The 20,601-nt window shown below is 52.7% G+C and overlaps 1 protein-coding gene across 2 annotated transcripts; it reads right to left on the minus strand.

Moving 5' to 3' along the window:
• Positions 1–932: 932 nt before the first annotated feature.
• On the minus strand, positions 933–19,588 carry FAM83A (family with sequence similarity 83 member A). Of its 2 annotated transcripts, XM_039232009.1 has the most exons (4): positions 19,109–19,588; positions 10,889–11,056; positions 8,952–9,076; positions 933–1,723 (listed from the first exon to the last, which is right to left on the minus strand). In XM_039232009.1, exons 1-4 carry the CDS (start codon positions 19,586–19,588, stop codon positions 1,192–1,194), a joined length of 1,305 nt encoding a protein of 434 aa, XP_039087940.1. In that variant the 3' UTR covers positions 933–1,191. The 2 variants fall into 2 exon arrangements, with proteins under 2 accessions (XP_039087940.1, XP_039087941.1); XM_039232010.1 differs by lacking the exon at positions 10,889–11,056.
• Positions 19,589–20,601: the final 1,013 nt, after the last annotated feature.

A 20,601-nucleotide genomic window follows, 5' to 3' on the forward strand; every position in this document is an offset into this window, starting at 1 on the left:
TTGCTGAGGTGAGCTGGTGGCGGGAGGAGGGCACGGAAACGGGAAGTGGCCTGCATGTCTCTGCGCCTGCTTGTGTCGGGCTGGAACGGCCTGGGTTCCACCCCTACCCCCAGCTGTAACGCGCTTGTTCACTGGGCCTCGTTACCTGTCACCTCTCTCCCGAGGGTCCCCTGAGCTCCCCAAACTGGGCTGCCTGGCCCTCCCAGGGCTCCCTCAGCTTGCTGTATTCCCTGTACCCCAGCTAGGCTGTGCCCTCGAGATCTGGTGGTACCTCAGGGGCAGAGGGCATGCTGTGGCTCCCGCAAGGAGTGAACGATGGGGCTTGTGAGGGCCCGGCACCCTTGCTCCAGGATGTCACCCTTGCTCCGAGGCTCCTGGCTCTGACTGTGAGGGGACTGCAGGGCTGATGCTGAGCCCTCCGTGGTTGCTTAAGGCTGTCCTGGGCACTGACAACTCAAGCCCAGGGACTGGCCCGGACTGGGTTGGGGAGGCCCCTAGGCCAGCCCAAGGCTCCCTGACGCCAGAACCTGAGCTGCGGAACTCCAGCCCCTCGTCACCTGGGCTCGCCCCATCCCAGGGGGCTACCGTTCCAACCAGCCCCACACTATTTACAGCAGCACCTTCTAGGGCCTTATCCCTAACTAATTCATCAGGCCCAGGGATACGTTCCCAGAAACACCCAGGATGTTCCCATCCTGTGGAATCTCTGTAGACTGGGGCCATTCCCGAGCACTGGGAAATAGGAGTACCTTGGCCACACACTCAGTGTACCTCTTAGTGCCTCAGTTTACCCATATGTGAAACTTGGGCTGCATCCAATTTCCTACATTTCAGACACTCAAGAAACATTATTTTTAAAGCACTGGCTGCTGTTTGGAAGAAAAGGACTCTGTTTTCATGATTTTGTCCTCTAACTCCCCACCGTCCCCCCGCCAACCCCGGAACTTTCTGGAATGTGCTCCACAGGCCAAACTAGAAAGGGAACCCTAGGGTCTGGTGGGTGTCGGCCAGTGAGTGGTCTCAGGCCTGGGAACATTCAAACACAGAGGACGATGTTGCCTAAGCACGTTCAGTTGAAAGGGAAGCAGGTTCAAAGCTGCTAGTCGTTGAGGTGGGGTCCTTGGGCCAGACAGTCAAGGAATGCCTGGACCCGGCCCTGGGGGTGATGGGTCCCCGGGGGGAAGCGACCCTTCAGAAATGAGGGGAGGCCAGTAGAAATGGCCTCCAGATGTGGGCCGCCCTGGGCACCAAGCCCAGCTGCTCGAGCTGCAGCCGTGTGGGCCTATAGGCGTTGAGGTTGCTGTAGGGAGCCGGCGTGTCGTGGGGCCTCGGGGAAAAGTGGGCCGGTGGGCTCAGGGTCCCCCAGAGGCCGTGGTGGGGCTGAAGCCTGGGGGGCAGAGGCAGGTTTGGGGCCAGGGGACTGCCAGGCCCCGACAACGCCGATAGCGTCCGGTTCTGGGGGTTGCTGCCCGTCGAGGGGCTGCTGAAGGGGTTGGAGGCTGTGTGGTCGCTGGCGGAGCAGCTACTGCTGCTGAGGCGGCCGGGCGGGGGGCTGTGGCCCGCTCTGGGCTGGGGGGCTGCCGCCAGCCTGGGAGACTTCGGGCCCATCACGGGCTTGGAGGAGGCATAGAGGTGGCGGAACTCCTCATCAAACAGCTCCACCGCTGGGCCCGTGAACTTGGAGAGGATGTTCCGATGGACGTGGCCGCAGAGCCAGGTGAAGCTGCGGGGGGAGAGGAGAGTGAGGGGTGGGAAGGGGGGTGGGCTGACCGCAGGGCCGTGGGAAGGACCCTGTTCCATCCTGGCAGCACCCGTGCAGGGTGACCTTGAGACCCCTTCATCGATGGCAAGACTGAGGCACAGACACAGGCAAACGTTTGCAGGGGAGCAGTAAAGACACCAGGTTGAATCCCAGGGCTCAGACGCTGGCCGTCCCCGTGGCAGCGCAAAAGGGCTGACAGCTGAGTCGCAGTGTCCCCAGCTCTGTGCTGATGAGTCGGTCCCCTAGCTGTTGAGGGCACCTGTGAAATGTGGGAACGCCTGTCTCCTCCAAACAAATAGGGGTCCCGATCCTTAGAAGGCAGGGGCTGTGTTCTCATGGGAACCTTAAGGGTGTGGCCCCGGATCAAGCTCCTGGACCCGAAGGGGTGGGAGGGGAGGGAAGACCACGTGCTCTTCAGGAGGTGGGAGGTGGAAGAGAACACGAGGCTGTCCTGCAGGAACCAGAATGACACAGCTTGAGCGCACTCCACCCGGACACCCAGGGAGGACACCCTCAAGCGGGGACCTTGGCCCTCCCTCCGGTGACCAGTCAAAATCTGTGGATTACTTTTTGTGATCCCTTGATTGAACCAAATTCTTTTTTATCTCTGATGGAAAAGCCCCCTCATTATCTCTCCCCACCCAACATCCACACCCCCTGGTGACAGCACAGAAGACCCCCCAAAAGGGTCAGGTTAGAGACTTCTGGGTCCCTAACAATGGGAGCCCAGGTGTGGGGAACAAAGGTGGCAGGATGGTCACAGGGAGACACGGTCACTTGGGGGACAGGAGTGACTCCCACCAGTGGACTCAGCAACCCCACCCACCCCCACCGCCTGCCACCACCAGCCCAGCCTGCAAGAGTCCGGGCCTGGTGAGGCAGGGAGTGGCGAGCGGGCTGGGGCAATCCTGGGGAGAACAATGAGGCTTTGTTTAAACCTCCTCTCCCACCCAGGAGGAGCCTCCCACACACCCCAGAGAGGTGAGCAGCAGATGCTTAGCTAGGGCCAGCCAGGTGACAGGGAATGCGGCACATATGGGGACAGGGGACCCGTGGCTACCCTCAGAAATCAATCACCCTGTGTAGTTCAGAATCAGACTAGATTAGGCCAAGCTACTGCATGCTTTATGCAACAAAACAGGCGCAAAGGTGCCCTAGCGGCTCTTCAGGCCACTAGGCCCCTGCACCCCACACTCAGGTCCCTTGTGTGTCCCCGTAGCCCCTGCGTGCCTACACACTGTGCTGGGGTCCCCCTCCTGCACACCCCACACGGCCATTCATCCTGTGCTCTAGCTTTTACTCTTTCTCTGTATCACCACCCACGTAAGAAATACACTTCATTTCTACTGCTTTTTGGCCCTTCGCACATGGAAATGACTTTCACAACCTTTGGCTTGAGAGCAACTCTCATGACTGCTCTATTCTTGGCCCATTTAAATTTATGTAGCTATTTACTTGGTTACTTTAAATAATGTAATAAGTACCGATGAACCCATCACCTAAAATAAAAAAATAGCATCTTGACAACAACCAGCATCTAATCATATGGGTCCCTCCCAGCCACCCATTTTCCAGGTCTGCCCAAATGAGGGAATCATCACCCCAAATCCTGTGGCATAGTTCCTATACTTGCCTTCTCTATTAAAAAAAAGTTTTATGTATTCTAGAAAGAAAATATTTTAGTTGCTTTTAATGTATACATAATATTTTGGGATTTTTTTCACTTAATATTTTACACTTGATCTTAGCCAAAGGCTGAGAAGCGATTTCACTTAATATTTTAAATAATTTTAAAATTGCTAAGATTTAGCCATGTTATCTCTTGTTACAGTACTTCATTCTTTTTTTATTTTTTTAACTTTTTTATAGTTGATTTATTTTGAGAGAGAGAGTAAGCTGGGTAGGGGCAGAAAGAGAGAGAGAATCCCAAGCAGGTTCCACACTGTCAGTGTGAAGCCTTATGCGGGGGCTCTAACTCAGTGAGTACAAGATCATGACCTGAATTGCAGTCAGACACTCAACCAACTGAGCCACCCAGGTGACCCTCCACTACTTCATTCATTTTTGATTGCTGTATAATATTCCACTCGTGGCTAGATAATGGTCTATTTCTCCATCCTCCCATTGACAGGCATTTGGATTGCTTCCACTATATTTCTGTTGTGACCAGTTCTCTGATGAACACTCTTACACATGTCTTTTACTGTACCATGGACTCGTTCTCTTGGAAATACACCTAGGAGTGGAATTGCTGGATTATAAACCAGGTGAATAGTCAGCTTTAGGAGAAAACTCCAAACTCTTTTGAAAGTCACTGTATAGATTTACAATCCCATCAGCAATGTGGAAAAGATGCTGTACATTCAGCATTTGGTATTATCTTTTTTGCTGGCTGAAAAGGAATAAAATGACAACTTGTTCTAGCCTTGATTTGCACTTTCCTGGTCACTGATGATGTGGACACCTCATCGTGTTTCACACATGTTTGCTCCTGGCTGAAACGCCCAATCATGCCCCTTGCCCGCTCTTCCTTGTCCTGCTTTGCTCTTATGATTCATAGGAATTCTTTGTGGTTCTTGACACTGATCTTCGCAGGGCATCACGAAAACCTGCTCTCACGCTGTAATCTGACTTTTCTCTTTTTTCCAGATATCGTTCAATGAACCAAAGTTCTTGACTGTAATACAGTTTGATTTAGCGATCTTTTATTGTCAAGGCTCAGTCGGTTGAGCGTCCAACTGCAGCTCAGGTCATGATTCACAGTTTGTGGGTATGAGTCCTGCACTGGACTCTGTGTTGACGGCTCAGAGCCTGGAGCCTGCTTCGGCATCTGTGTCTCCCTCCCTCTCTCTCTCTCTCTCTCTCTCTCTCTGTCTTTCCCCTGCTGCTCATGCTCTGTCTCTCTCTCTCAAAAATGAATAAATATTAAAAAAAATTTTTAATAAAAAGACACTTAATCCTTATTCTAAATCCCAAGGTCTAAAAGATATTCATCTATTCTTTTCTACTAAGAGTTTTAAAGTCTGTTTTTGACATATAAGTCCTTTTAATCTATTGGAGGGTGATTTTTTTTTTGTATATGTGTGAAATGGAATCCAATTTTCTATTTGGAGATTTTTTTCCCCCGTTTCTCCTTTCCCCACTGCTCTGACATGCCCCATCCTGTGCGGTCTCTCTCTGGGCCTCCTGCTCTGTCTGTTCACTCGTCAGCCTGCAGCTCCAGCACCACACTGTCTGCATCCTGCAGCTCCACGGCCGGTCCTGATCTCTGGCGGGGCAAGTCCTCCCTGCCTGTCCCTCCTCACACTTAATCTCAGCTAATCTTGGAGAAATACATTTTACGTCATGACCTACTCGCATATATACACACATACATATGCCCACGCAACAGTTTCCAGAACATTCCTTACCTCAGTCCACTCTTACTCTATTTATTCTATCCTATTTCATTATTAAAAAAAAAAAATTCCAGGCATCCTCCACTGAATTGACTTCATATCCTGCTAATAGAGGATGATGCACACAGTTTGAAAAACTTTGTTCCTCTAGCTACACTGAATGGCCAGGACCTAACCATGGACTTTCATTCATTCACTCACTCATTCATTCATTCATTCATTTTTTTATTCAACAGATATTTACAGTCATATATGAAGTTCACGTACTGGATTAACTGTACTTCATGCCAGGAATGCAATAGAGAAGAAAACAGACCTAATCCAGGTTCTGTCATCATGTTTACCATCTTGTCTAAACAAGTCCCCAGAGAAGCTCTCTAGGGGCTGATCTGGAAGCTATGAGATAAGGAATTATCAGAATAAAGACAGTGAGAGAGACCTCTCCAGCAGAGTGAATAATCAGCAAGCACAAAGGCCCTGGGGCCTGAAAGAGCATGAAAGACATGGAGGAACATAGTGTGGCTACAGCACAGTGGAGGGGAAGGAAAATCCTGCTGAGACAAAGGCCATGGTAAGAATGATTTTTTTTTTTCCATTTCTAGGAGCACTGATAAGCCTGGAAGGATTTTTAAAAAATTTTTTAAATATTTATTTTTGAGAGAGAGCGTGAGTGGGGCAGGAGCAGAGAGAGAATCTGAAGCAGGCTCCAGGCCCTGAGCTGTCAGCACAGAGCCCGACGCGGGCTTGAACTCACGAACCGTGAGTCTGTGACCTGAGTTGAAGTCAGAAACTTAACCTACTGAGCCACCCAGGTGCCCCTAGGTGGAAAGATTTTAAGGATGCATGTGATTTGATCTGGTTTGACTTTAAAAATCTTTGTGTTCCTGGTGGAGAAAGCCCAGAGGTGGAAAGGTGGGTCCGGGCAGGAAAGGAATCAGGGCCAGTTAGGGTCTCATGCTGCACCCACCAAGGCCCAGGCCTAAAGGCACCCACCCTGGGCCAGCAGAAGGGGGAGCTTCCTCCTGGCTGGCCCCGGAGCACCTTCACCTTTCCAGCTCATGCTGATCTTGGAGCACACACCACACCGCTCTGTGGCCGTTTATCCATATTTTCTGAGAGAAGAGCTCTGTGTGCCCAGACCCGGCCCAGCGCCTGGGCTGGGGGAAGACTTTCTACAGGAGCTTACATGTTGAAATACATACAAGCCCCCCAAACCCCACCCCCACCCCTCAGCTGAAGATGTGGACAGAGCTCTTCAGTTTGAACTGTGTGCACCCAGGGCCAAAACATCTGAAGTCCAGGGATAGCCGGATTGAAAGAATGAAATGGAGGCTTGTGTTGTAACTGGAGACAGCTCAGAGTCCCGAGGAAAAGGATCCTCTGAAAGGCTGGCAAACAGGTCCCCCTTGAGTGCTGAGTGCAAAACAAGTGATAGCCGTCGCCCTGCGCTCTCTCCAGGAATTGGGTTCTTCATTCTCAGGAGCGACCCTGCGTGGCTTCAAGCCCGCCGCCACCCTCCTCCTGGCCCCTCCCGCGTGTGGAGGACAAGCCCAGTAGGCACCGGAGAGCCGGAGATCCTAGTCAAGGAAGCTGGCGACTCTGGGCCAATCACCCACACTCTCTGTGCCTCAGTTCCCCCATCTGTCAATTGGAGGAATAATAACTCCTTCAAAGGCTTGTCAGTTCTTACCAAAGGTCAGACCACACCTGACAGAGGGTCTGGCACAAAGCTCAAGGTTAGCCTTGCTCCCTTCCGCCCCTACCAAGGGCAAGGGCCACCCCTGCGTGCTGAGCTCTGTAAGAGCAGATACAAATGAAAACAGAGAGGCTTAATTCTCCCCATTTAAAATAAGAGGAAAGTCTCTTCCTCCTCTTCGTTTTCTCTTTCACAGTTTCTTTCTCTGTCCCTGAAGTCAGCAGAGGAATCCGAGTGAAGAGGCCTTGCTACATTTCCCCAGTAACTACCTTTAGCTCAACCTTCTGTCCTACCATGTTTTCCACGCCTTTCCAGAACTTTCTACCCTTCATCAAACCTCATCTAAAAAAATGCTGAGGCTCAACCATTTCTCAGGATCATTTCTTTATGGAGGCTCCAGGCCATATAACACTTACAAACAAATCCACACGCTTTTCTCTTGTTAACCTATCTTGTTCAATTTACAGGCCCCATGCAAAGAACCTAGAAGGGTAATAGGAAAACGGAGTTTCTTCTCCCCACATAGTGGGTACGGGTTTTTTCTGGAGGGGACAAAAGTATTTCGGAACTAGACAATGGTAATGGTTGCACACACCATGAATGTACTAAACGCCACTGAATTACACATTTAAAATGGCTAATTTTATGATACGTGAGTTTCCCTGTAATAACAAAAAAAAAAAAAAGAGAGAGAGAGAGAGAGACCTCCTCAGCTATGGTGGGCCCCTGCCTCCAGACTTGGCTCCTTGGGTTGAGGGAAGCTTCCCAAATAGAGATCTGACCCTACCCATCCAGGTGGTGAACTAGGTCTAATGGCAGCTTGGTCAAGGTCAGGGGTCAAGGTGAGAGGCCTCAAGTCCTGATGTGGGGCGTGAGGCCAAGCTCCCAGCCAGAGCTTTATGGCTTGATGCCCAGTGGCCTTCGTCACTCCCCAGGGAAAGAACAAAAGCTGAGAAGGTGGCTTTGGCCACGTGGGGAGGGTGGCCCAGCCCCACCTCAGCCTCTTACGAACAACCAAGTGCTGGATACGGGGTCCAAGGATCAGCGAGTGGGCTTCCTTTTGCACAGGGGCCCTGATGAAGCAAAACACGGTGGGGAGAAGCTGTGGGTGGAGACACACTTGGGGCTCAGTGACCCCCGGATGCTGGAGGTGCCCCTGAGGACTGCCTCGCCTCAGAGCCCTTCCTGGCATAGGGGCCATGAAACAACCACATCCCCCTGTGGACGGACCACACTGCATCCAGCTCCGGCACTGCACTGCTGAGGAAAACAAGGCTCAGAAAAGTTGGAGAGAGAGGCCCAGAGGAGAGCAAAAGGGAACGTTAGCCCACGCCAGCCACCTCTTCCCAGGCTCCATCGCTCTTCCATCACTGTCTCTCTGTACTGGTTTTTTTTTTTTTTTTTAAAGTAATTTCTATACCTAACATGGGCCTTAAACTCACAACTCCAAGATCAAGAGGCACATACTCTACTGACTGAGCCAGCCAGTTGCCAGGGATCTCCTTGGTGTGGATGGGAGCTCTAGAAGGGCACCCAGCCCCGAAGCAGGCCTGGTATGTACCCAGGAGGTCTCTACATAGCTGTCCAATGAAGGAAGGAACAGAGAGGCATGGTGATTTGCCCAAAGTCACCCAGCCAGGAAGCTACAAAGCTGGGAATTGAACCTCTGTCATCTGACTTCCAGTCTGGGCTGCTGCTACTTCCTGTCCCTAGCACCAGTCTTAGGTCCCATGGAATTTGGACACACTTCTGAAAATAAAATAGGACACACACACATACACACAGCCCAAAACAAATAGCATAGTTTTACAATCACGTCTGAGAGAGCAGAGAAGGGAAAAAAGATTCTATGTCCTTTTGCAGTCTGAAGGGAAATCGGAAGTGCCTCTCTACCCTGAAGCTCTGCCAGAAGAGTCCAGATTTACCCCTTCTGCCCAGACTGGTCCTGCCTCCCGCCTCACGTATATGATGAAATCCCAGCCCCGCCGGGCCCAGGACTGGCAGGGGTGTGTGGGCCTGAGTGGCCAGGGCTGCTGTGCACCATGCCCAGCCTGAGCCTCCTCCCAGCCTTCGACAGGTGAACCCCAGCGCTCACCTGTATGATCCAGACAGCACGTATCTCCAGTCCGAGATGATAAACTTCTCCTGGATCTGGCCGGCGAACTTCCGGCCTGATTTGGCACAGTACACCTCTCCTTCCACACTGCGGATGGAAATGTTCTGTTGGACGGAGAGTCAAGGTGTCACTCACTATGTATGTATGATGCACGTTTACATAGGAAAACGTCTGGAAGGATGCTCACCAAGACATAAACAGGGGTTATCTCTAATTGGTAGGATCAGAAGCCATTTTTATTTTTCCCTTGGCTGAGTTTTCTAAATTCTTTTCATTGTCCTGACATTATGTGAGTAATGGCAAAGGGAAAAAAAAGGAAAGGGGAGATGGTAGAATTCAAACAAAGCAGAAAATAGAAGAAAGATGAGGGCCTAATGCCCATGGAGCCCTTAATCTAGGTTCCCGTGGACCCCAGGGGCCTGGCAAGCCCCGCCTTGCCTTGGAAGTGACGAGAGTCCCTGACCCCAAGCTGGTCAGGGGGAGGTGCAGCCAGAAGGGGTGGCTTTGTAGAGACCTCAGTGGGCCCTAGATTGTCCTAAGGAAAGGAATGTCCACCACGCAAATCAAGGCCCTGCTTGTCCCTTTCTCCTCCAGGAACACGGGCCACCCCAGCCGTCAGCCAGAACCCTCGGGAGGCAGGAGAAATGAAAAGACAGGCAAAGCACTGGGCTTTCTGAGGAAGGTAGGATACTGCTGGCGTCCCAAGAATGTCCTTGGTGGCTGCGCAGGCCCTGGGAAGGGGATGCCTAATGCCTCCAACAGTGACCCCCAGCCTCTCCATAAGCTCTAACATGTAGACAGGAAGGTCATATCCCACCATCCCTTGGAGGTCAGAGGACTGTTAGGTGTAGCTGACGTGGGCCATGGAGGCAAGGCCTGCGCTGACTCTGGACCTGTTTTGGTGACCTCATGTCGAGGAGGTGTGATCCAGGTAGCGTCAACCAGACGGCAGTAATCAGAGGACCCGGAGGCCTGCACCCCAGGCAGTGAGGAGAGAAAGGGAAGGGGGAAGGGAGGAGGGCAGGGTCTCCTGGAGGCTGACCTTGCCTGAGCTAGAGGGGAGTTGCAAGGGAACCACCCAGCCGCTGTTCAGCTGGGCCTGCTCATAGAAACTGGGTGGTTTTACATTTGACCTTGAGTTAGCTGCCCTAAGTGTGACATGACTAAACGAACTCTCATCTCTGGGTTTCTTTCTGGCTGCCAGAAGAAGAAGTGGGGGGTTGGGTTCAGTCCAAGAGGATCAGCTTCATGGTGGAGCCGGGGAGTCCTAGACATGCACACGCAGGCCTGGATGTTGTTGCCCTGGCCTGTGACATGTGGCCACTGGGTCTCCTTGGCCAAGAGGAGAAAAGGCATCTGCAGAGATCGCTGCCCATGGGAATCCATGGGCTCCTGGCAGTTCCAGCCCCCATGTGTCTGTGGGAGGCCAAAGGGCTGTATGTAGGAGTGATGGAAATCTGTTCACGGTCAAGTGCTGTGGTGTCCTCCTGTTCACTCTCTCCATGTCGCTGCCATCTTGGAGGCCACATATTCCTTATGGTGTAGCTACAAGATGGGGGGAGGGGTCTGTGCTACACTGGACTTTGAGCAAGAAATAAACCTTTATGACGTTAAGCCACTGAGATGGGGAGGGGTGGGAATCTGTTAGTGTGGCATAAGCTATACTATCCTTTAAAATTTTTTTTAATGTTTATCTGTATGTGAGAGAGAGGTGGGGGAGAGGCAGAGAGCGATGGAGACAGAGTCTGAAGCAGGCTGAGCTGTCAGCACAGAGTCTGATGCGTGGCTGGAACCCACGACCTGGGAGATCATGACCTGAGCCAAAGTCATGCACTTACCCGACTGAGCCACCCAAGCGCCCCAGCTATACTACCCTAATATAAAATACCTTTAGGACTCTCACTGGGAGCCCCTACCTTGAGGTGGCTGTCAGAGATCTGGACTTTGTCACACATCTCTTGGAAGAGCTTCACACCTCCCTGGTCCAGCAGCACACAGACAAACACCCCGCGCTTGTTAGCAGCCTCTAGAATGTCACAGAAGATCTCCACATCCGTGAACACATCCATCAGGATGGCCAGGACCTGGGGCAGGGGGTAAGGGGTGGAAACAAAAAGAGTCAGGGGCTAACTGGTTGCAGCCAAGCTTCCTAAATCCCAGTGGGGCTAAGAGAACCCTTCCCCCTTCTGCGGGACTGGAGGAAAAAGGATGGGGCGGGGGGCTCTGCCAGGGCAGCATTCAAGGGAAAGAGCCGTTCTGGAGGCCTCTGTGCTGACTCCATGTCTCCAGCCCAGCCACACACCTGGTCCACTGTAGGTGCAGCACGCACAGGAGGAAGGAGAGAAAAGTAGAGACGGAGCGCAAGGAGGGGCAGAGAAGAACAAGAGGAGGTGGCCAGGCAGGTTTAGGGCAGCGGGACAGATTTAATGACACGGCTGCCCAGACCTGTGGAGCTCGAAGGCGCCCTATGACCCCTGGCTTTCAAATGTTGCTAAGCCACACAATCCTCGAGTCACACAAAATCGCTGTAGAGACCCTACATAGATAGACTAGGCTGAGCTGCCCCAGTGGTATGGAGAAGGGAGTGCTGCTCAGCCAGCAGTTACTGCCTCCTCTATCATAATGGAATCCTGGGGAGGAGGGGGCTCGAGAAATCCAGCAAAGCGGGGGCCACGTGTGTGTGCCTGCCCGGCCAAGCAACCATTCCTCCAGCCAGCAGGACCCACTCTTCATTCATTTAAGGAATCCCCTCTCCTCCATAGGCAATGTGTGTGGGTGGGGCCACTGCCTTGCGCGGGATTGGGCACAGTGAGGATACGTCACCAAGACCCGACCAATGAGAGCACGGCATCCCCTGCTGGCCGCAGTGATTGGTCCGGGGCTGCTCACATGGTCTAAGTTATTCTAATAAGAGCCAGTTGAGAACTTCAGCAGGGCCTGCGGGGGACGAGGCGTTCGTTATCTACCGGGTTGCTCGGCTAACCGAGTCACAGCTACCGCTGCACGCGGCCAGCTCGCCACTGCGCGGGGACAGCCTGACTGAAAATGAAGCCAGGCCTACCCTTCACTTTTCCACCGTAGATGTCAGTATATGTTCCTCTTCTTAGACTTGTTTGAAGATGTTTTCCACGATATTGTGATTTATGAAAAGAAATGTATATTTGCTCTCGGTCCCTATTTCTGGCATCAGGCTCTAAAACACTTGGAATTTCCTGAGTGGTGTGTGAGCTGATGGAGTTAGAGGCCCTTTGTTATGTTAATGAGGTGACTTTTGGAGGGGGGCTGGTTGCCAGGGGAACCAACTAAGTGATTAGAGGGTTGGAATTTTCTGTCCCTCCCACCCTCCTCTTTCCAGAGAAAGAGAGAGGTGCTGGAGGTTGAATCAACCCCCCCCCCCCCCCCCCCCCCAGCCCAGCCAAAGATGTAATCAATCATGCCTGTATAATGAAGCCCGCATTAACACCTCAAAAGGGGTTAGAGAGCTTCTGGGTTGATTTGGGCAGAGCAGAGTGTGCTTGGAGAAGGCATGGAAGTTATATGCTCTTCCCCATACCTTGCCCTATATCTTCCATCTGACCGTTCCTGAGTTCTAGCCCTTATAATAAACTGGTAATCTAGAAAGTAAAAGGTTTCTGTGTTTTGAGCCACTCTGGCCTGCAGATCAAATCCAAGGAGGGGGTTGTTGCAAGTGTCCAGTCAGAGCTGATTGGTCTGAAGCACAGACGACAGCCTTGGCTCAGGACTGGTGTGTGTTGGATTGTAGGACCCCCAGCTGGTGTCAGAGAAATACTGGGTGGCAGGGGACTTCCACACAGTGGGACTGGAGCAGAGTTAGATGTCTGTCACCCCATCAAAAGTCTGTCCCAATACCCAAATCATGGCATATTGACAAGTGGTTCATGAGGCAACCATTAAAAATGATAATTAGAATGGTTACATAAAAAACTGTAAGACAGGGTGAAATGTGGAGGTAAAACTTGCTGTGTAATCCATGCCTAACATGTGTATTAACAAGTAATGAATTCAGTTAAAAAAGAAAAACAGAGCACAAAATGATAGTATGCCCAGTAGGACTGCCAGTGAGGGAAAGTACTGTGTAGACATAGAGGCAAGCACAAAGCCAAAACTGGCAGTCAGGTTTGGACTGGGTACTAGGGCAGTTTTCAGCATTACCTATAATAATGTTCCACCATTTACCTAATAATATATATGATATATTATATATTAATGTATAATAATGTATACTAGAGATGCTATATGTAGCATATATATAGTAGACTCTAGATATATAGAGTATAGTCTGTATCTCTCTTTAGTGTATATAGAGATAAAGAGATACGTTGGCCAACAACATCTGGGAAGTAGCAAGGACAAGTTCACTGAAACAGGTGAAGAAGATGTCTATTACCCACTTGGAGCTGACTTCCTGCTCAGATGATGTGGGTCTCTGAACAGGGGAAGGAACTGCCCAGGTTAGAAGTCAGGAAAGATGCCCTAAAAGGGAATCCATGCTCCTTTAGAACCATGGATGGCCCCATTACCACAAGATTGTCTGTACACATTTCAACTTCTGGTGACAAGGAAAACTGAGACTGTCTCTGCTGAAAGATAAGTGCCTCCTCCTTGAGGGAGATATTGACAAAAGGGACAGTTCTCTCTCCTCAGGATGTGAGTAAATCCTCCCGTTGTGTTCCAATGAGTCCTTATTGCCCAGAGGGTTGGTGACAGATTGAACAGAGAAGGGGGCAGGTTTAAAGGGATGCTTGAAAACAGAGGCTCACAAGGTCTAGGCTTATCCTGTTGCCTTTCCCAGAGGGATTGATTCAAGATCAACAACTTGAGTCCTCTGTGTGGACATGCTACCTTACAGGGCGTAGTGGGATGAATGATGACCTCCTGAAAGATGTGTCCACATCCTAACCACCAGAACCTATGGACATGACCTCACTTGGAAGAAGTCTTCATAGGTGCAGTTAAGACTCTCAAGACTAGATCATCCTGGATTATCTGGTGGGCCCTAAATCCAATGGCATTTGTCCTTATAAAAGACACCCAGAGGAAAGCCAGGGAGAAGAGGAGGCGTCCAGGTGAAGACGGAGACAGAGGCTGGAGTGGAGTGGCCACAAGCTGAGGAGTGCCTGCAGCTACCAGAAGCTGGGAGAGGAAGGCAGGACCCTCCCCTAGAGACTTCAGAGGAAGTAGGGCCCAAGTGACATCTTCGTCTATTTATTTATTTATTAATGTGTATTTTTAAATGTTTATTCTGAGAGAGAGGGAGCGTGAGAGTGGGGAGGGGGCAGAGAGAGAGAGAGAAGACAGAGAATCCCAAGCAGACTCTGTGCTGCCCTACCTCGTGACCTGGAGATATGACCTGAGGCACAATCGAAGAGTCAGATGCTTAATGGACTGAACCACCCAGGTGCGCCTGACAGCTCCGGTCCTCCTGGAGAGGAGTTGAATGCTTTGGACATGGCCATTACCCTCTCTGGGCCTCAGTTTCTTTACCGAGAAAGCACCACTCAACAATAGAGTATCAGCTATCATTCCAGGTGCATCTAACCCTAAGCCCAGATAAGAGAAATGAGACCACGTGCAGAAAGTAAACGTTTTTATTCTAGTTTATAGTTAAAATATGACTATGATTTTTATATGCATTATGAGCAAGTATGAATAATGTTAGAATAACACCATGCAAAAACGTGTTAGTCCAGATTATGGAAGAGGATTAAAATCAGTGCCTATACCTCTACAGGCATAAAAAATAAATAAAGTAGTCCAATCAGCAAGCCCGGCACGTTGGGGTGCAGTTGGCTGAGAAGAAGGAAAGACTTTCACGACACGTTGTAAGGGAGGAAGCGCAGTGTGGCAGGCCAGCTCTGGGTATGGGAGCCACCGTGAGACCAAGGTGCCCCACCAGGGTGATGCGAGTCTGCTGGGGCAATACCCATATGCAAGGGTCATCCTGTGGGGGCCTCAAATCCTAGCTGAGAACCTCCCAGAACCTGCCAGACACATATGAGCTCTTCCTGGGCTGGAAATCCTGCTGCTTCCGGAAGGGCAGGGTGTAGACCTAGAAATGGGATTTGGGTCCTGGCGAGGCCCAGTCATGTTGGGGACAGTTGTTGGGAACACTTATCACCCCACCCCCCACTTCATGCTTCTATTTCTATTCTTCCCTCTTTCTCTTCTATGTGCCGATGCGCCTTCTTTTTCCAAAAACAACCAGAGCCACACACAGTGAGCAGAGGGGCATTCCTCTACGATTTTGCAAATCTCTGCGGTATCGGGCTTAATGGGAGACAGCTGGCTTCTCCTATCTGCTTCTGCAGCAATCTGTGGTGCTATGGTGTGTGGGTGGAAGCAGATGAAGATAATCTGGCCTCACACAGATAAGTGGTTAGAGAGGACATGACCTCCCGGGCCCACTGAAAGGATCTTGGAACCCTCAGGGATTCTGACCACACTTGGAGGATGTATTAGTCACGGTTTTTCCAGGGCGCCTGGGTGACTCAGCTGGTTAAGCGTCCGACCTCGGCTCAGGTCGTGATCTCAAGGGTGGCTCAGTCAGTTAAGTGTCTGACTTCAGCTCTTGTGATCTCGTGGGTGGCTCAGCTGCTTAACTGTCCAACTTTGGCTAAGGTCTTTTTTTTTTTTTTAATGTTTTTAATGTTTTATTTCTGAGAGAGAGAGAGAGAGAGAGAGAGAGAGAGGCAGCATGAGCAGGGGAGGGTCAGAGAGAGAGGGAGACACAGAATCGGAAGCAGGCTCCAGGCTAGCTGTCAGCACAAAGCCCGGCACAGGGCTCGAACCCACAAACCGTGAGATCACGACCTGAGCTGAAGTCGGACGCTTAGCCGACTGAGCCACCCAGGCGACCCGGCTAAGGTCTTGATGTCAGGGTGCATGAGTTCAAACCCCACATAGGGCTCTCTGCTGTCAACAAGGAGCTTGCATTAGATCCTGTCCTCTCTCTCTGCCCTTTCCCTGTTCGTGCTCTCTCTCTCTCAAAAATAAACATTTATTCTTAAATCATGCTTTTTCCATAGTTTATGATGCTTTGCCTTCCAGGGCCAGTGGATTCCTGGAGATTAGCAAACACCTAGGAGCTTGCCTTTGACACACAGACCAAGCAACCCCAACCACCTGCTTTATCACAGTCCCCCTGCCTTATGTGACTCCAGGGCCGGGTCCTGGACAGCAAGGGACCGCCTGTAGCCCGGAGCCCGCTGAGACGGCGCACGGCTACCTGGCCCCCCCCGCCCTTTCCTGCACAAGCACAGTAGGGCCTGTGCCCGTGCGTTACTCTGGCACCGTCTGCCTCCCGGCCGGCCCCGGCACTCCCTGTGTGGCCCTGCGCGGCATGCTGTGCGTCCTGCTTCTAGGGACCGTGAGTACAAACTTCCCTATTCGTGCCAGTCATTTCCGTGCCTACGTGTCTTCCCACCCGCTGGACACCCAACCGGCTTGCCCTTAACGGCCTTTGCCCGGAATCCCTTTCCCTTCCTTCTCTGCCTGACACCTCCTTACTCAGCCTCTGAGGACTCAACTCAGAGGCCACCTCTTCCAGGAAGCCTACCTTAGTCACCCTCCCCGCCCCTCCCAGGCGCAGAGGGCTGCTCCCACCAATGTCTTCTCCCCTAGTGGGCAGGGGTAGGCAGGGCCTGGCTGTGAATGAGGAGTAAAGGAATGTGAGCATGGAGGGAAAGAGGGAGAGTTCCTGTGCCCTGGTGCAAACTGGTCTGGAAAACTGGAGCGGGCTGGCTCTGTCTGTCCTCTCCCGAGGCTGAAGCCAGGGAGGAGAATGCAACCCGACCACCTCCCGCTGTGAGCAGGGAGGCAGGGGGCACAGCTGGCCTCCATGGACAGCCTGTGACTGGGTTCCAGGCCCCTGGGCTCTCTGTGGGGCAGGACAGCCCTGAGCCTCTGTGTGTGTGTGTGTTTGTGTGTGTGTATGTAGAGTATCGCAAACTCTGCCTGCAGGAGGCCATGAGCGTGTCCTGGAACACGAGGGTGGTGGGGACGTGGCAAAGGGGACTACCCAAAGAGGTGGCTGCCACTTAGCACCACAGAGCCAGCTGTTCCCATGAGCTAAGTGGGGCTGGAAAGTCTTCTAGGTGACATCTTCAGATGGTTAAATGTCATCTTAAATTCATAACATGCCCTAATGGTGAAACAAAGGACATGAGGGGCCTCAGGGCCACAGAGGGAGGGAGGCCTTGCTGGGTGGGGAGTGGGGGGGGGAGACGATTGCTTCACACCCCTCACCTGGCTTCCTTCCAGGGAGCCTCAGTCCCCGGAGCTGTGGTTGACAGTCTCCCCAATACCACTGGTCCCCGCACCACGGAGGGCACCAAACTTCACACACAGAGAGACCAGAGCTAGCACACTTAGGAGCAGGCCCTGGGATCTAGAAGAGACCTTAGTCCAGTAATCTGAAGCCTGGGGAGGTCAAGAGACTTGCCCCGGGTCACACAGCCAGCCCCAGGCTGTGCGGGAGCTCCTGGCTGCCTGCCTGGGCCCATCTGTCAGTTTCCAAAGCTGACATGTCACCGAAACATGAAATACTGCTCAAATACTGCTCAGAGGCAGCACTGCAACTTGAAAAGCTGACGCTCCACCCCCTTTGTAACCTTACTTAACTTTCCAGAACTCCACCCCTTCCCACCCCCATCCACTCACAGCTGCTCCACCTTAAGCGGGGCTTTTTCCGGAGCCTTCAGATTTTTTTTTAATTATTATTTATTTTTTAATAGTTTATTGTCATGTTGGTTTGCATACAACACCCAGTGCTCATCCCCATGAGTGCCCTCCTCCATGCCCATCTCCCCCTTCCCCTCTCCCCCATACCCACGAGTCCTCAGTTTGTTCTCAGCATTCAAGAGTCTCTCATGGTTTGCCTCCCTCCCTCTTCCCCCGTTTCCCCCTTCTTCTCCCCCACGGTCCTCCATTAAGTTCCTCCTAATTCTCCTATACGGAGCCTTCAGATTTCACTAAGTACTGAACGTCAGAGGGGATTCAGTCATGAGGCTGGGGGATACTAACAGAAAATGAGCTTAAATATCAGCTTGTTCTTTTTTGAGTCTATCCTCGCCCCTCTACAGCCTCAGCGGGGAGGACGGGCATCCAGAGCCCCTTTCAGAATAGTCATTTGACACACCTGGGGTAGAAGGAGCTAGTACCCATTCTCCGCTGCAGCAGGTAGCCGGTGTGGCCCGCAGTTCCAGGGCGTGGGGGGAACTGACCAAATGCCGGTCACCATGCCTGAAATTCTATCAGCCAAGCTCTGGGCTTGAAACATTTGTTCTTCTTCTAAGGCCACGTGTTAAAATGTAAATACTCTGGGGAGAGAGAAGCTTTCTCTCTGCCTATTCTGTCCCCTGTCTGACCACCAGCTGGATTCAGGAGCTGTACGGGCATCTGTGGGCAGGCAGGTCTAAGCCGGGTCTTAGAGGACAAGGCACAAGTGTGTGCCTCAGTGAACGGGCCCCTTCATTTGGAAGCACAGGGGAGGCGCCTGGCTCAGCCGGAGGAGTTCAGGAGAGCCTTCCTGAGAAAGGGACTTGGGTGCTGGGTCCTGAGAAAGGAGTAGCATCCGGTGGATGAAAATCAGGGAAGGTGAGGGGATCCCAGATAGAGGGAACAGCACATGCAAAGCCCAGAAGACAGAGCACCGTGGGCTGGAGAATATGCAGGCCCCTCAGTATTGAGCAGCAGGAGCTGGGGGAAGAGCTGGAGAGGGCTGTGAGCCGTAAGGAGCCTACTCTTCTCACTGTGGGCAATTGGGAGCCACGGAGGGCTCTAAGCAGGGAAGGGACCAAGTTAGATTTGAAGTATAGAAAAAGTGCTCTACTGCAACGTGGCGACTCAGGGGGTGTGGGGGCGGGGGTCAAGATGGAAGAGGAGGAGTAGGCAGGAATCTATCGCGAGAGTTCCAGTGATGGAACTGGCCTGGACCCAGACTGTGACAGGTGGGATCAGAAAGTCCATGATCCAGGGCAAGACAGAGAACAACATCCCTGACTCCATCCTAAGCCGCGGTCTTCTGAACTCCATCCCTTAAAGCAGGAGACACCCCCTCTGCTCTTCTACCGGAACCCACCCCATGGCCAAGGAGCCGCAGTCCCCACCCCCGGTACCTGGCTGGTCCGGGTGATGCAGCGGCGAATGAGGTCTCTGATGTTGTTGTGCTTGTCCGTCTGGAAGTACACAGTGGCACTGGACTTCTCCTTCAGGTAGGGCTTCTGGGCCGAGGCCCAGCTGTGCAACAGGGTCGGCTCGCTGCCCTCGGAGGCCACAGGGAAGTAGGTACCGGACTGCAGGGAGCAGGAGTCGAGTCCCATGGGACCTGCCTCTGCCCCTCCTGGAGGCTCCGGGGCACAAGGGAGCTGCTTGGCCTGGGCCTGGATGTACTGGGCCTCCACCGAGGACAAGAAGTCTACCTCGCCTTCCTGGTCGAGTGCCTGCCAGTAGGCCTCGGGACCCCCATCCAGGAGAGCGTCTGTGGCCAGCCGGGCACTCTCATTGTCGCTGAAGTCAGCCCTGGCCGGCCGGACCCACTGGCTCTTGACATCTTCCAGGCGTTTCCAGATCTTGCCCACGTGCCTTGACCTGCTCATGCTGCTCTGCCCCCGAGCCATGGTGGGGAGCGCGGTGCCCGAGCCCTTCCTGATGTCAGGGCAAGTGAGCCACGGCGGGCGCGGGGATGGGGAGCACCCAGCGTCCACCTGCCAGCCCTCACACCCGCTCTGAGGAAGTGATTTGCCGCTGTCCTGAGTAACACTTCACAGGGAACATCCTCACAGCCAGGCCTTGGCTTATCTCCGGGCGACACCGCCCTGCCCGCGGGCCGCGGGGCCGGCTCAGTCACGCCCTGGCACACTCAGCCCTGGGAGCCGGCCTCTCCTCCCAGCAGCTGGCCTCCGCTCGTTGCACAACGCTCCAGGCCCCTGGCTGCTGGTGCGGAGCGGGGAGGCTCTCCCAGCACCCCTGGGCCTCGGCCCCTCCTGTGCCCGCAGTTCAGATGCCATCGGTTCAAGATGAGAAGTCCCCCGTGTGGGCAAGATGCTGCCCCAGAGACTGCACGCGCGTGGGGAGGGAGGCTGGACGCAGGCCACCGGCACTGTCCACCAGTGACACCCCAGTTCCCGGCCCCCGGTCCTCTGAAAAAGCTTTTCTCTGCTCTCTCTCTCCCCTATGGTGTCTGTCAAAGTCATGTTTGAACAGATCGCCCAGAGAAGCTGCGGTCTGGGGGCCAGCACTGACCCACCGCTGCGCGACCCACTTGGAGTACCGCCTGGAGAGGAATCTGTGGCTGAGTCCAGGCCGATGGGACCTGCGAGCTGGGGCGCCAGGTGCAGCAGGCACTTGAAGTGTAGGAACAGCTAAGGGAGAAGCCACATTTTCTTTCCAGGTCAGGTCATGGTCAAGTCCATGTCGATGGAATGCAATGTCTGTCTTTGGTTTCTGCCAGAAACAGCCTGAGACAGGATTTGAGTTCAAGTATGAGGGAGCTGCCATGGGGCAATTTAGTGAGCAGGTTACTGTCGGGCACACCTGTCATTCATGAACTTGAGGGACCATCTGGGGTCAGTCCTGCCAGGCCCCCTGGGAGATGGTATCAATATATTTT

Source organism: Hyaena hyaena, unplaced genomic scaffold (assembly GCF_003009895.1).
Source record: "Hyaena hyaena isolate Hyena2069 unplaced genomic scaffold, ASM300989v1 scaffold_62, whole genome shotgun sequence".
Taxonomy (NCBI): domain Eukaryota; kingdom Metazoa; phylum Chordata; class Mammalia; order Carnivora; family Hyaenidae; genus Hyaena; species Hyaena hyaena.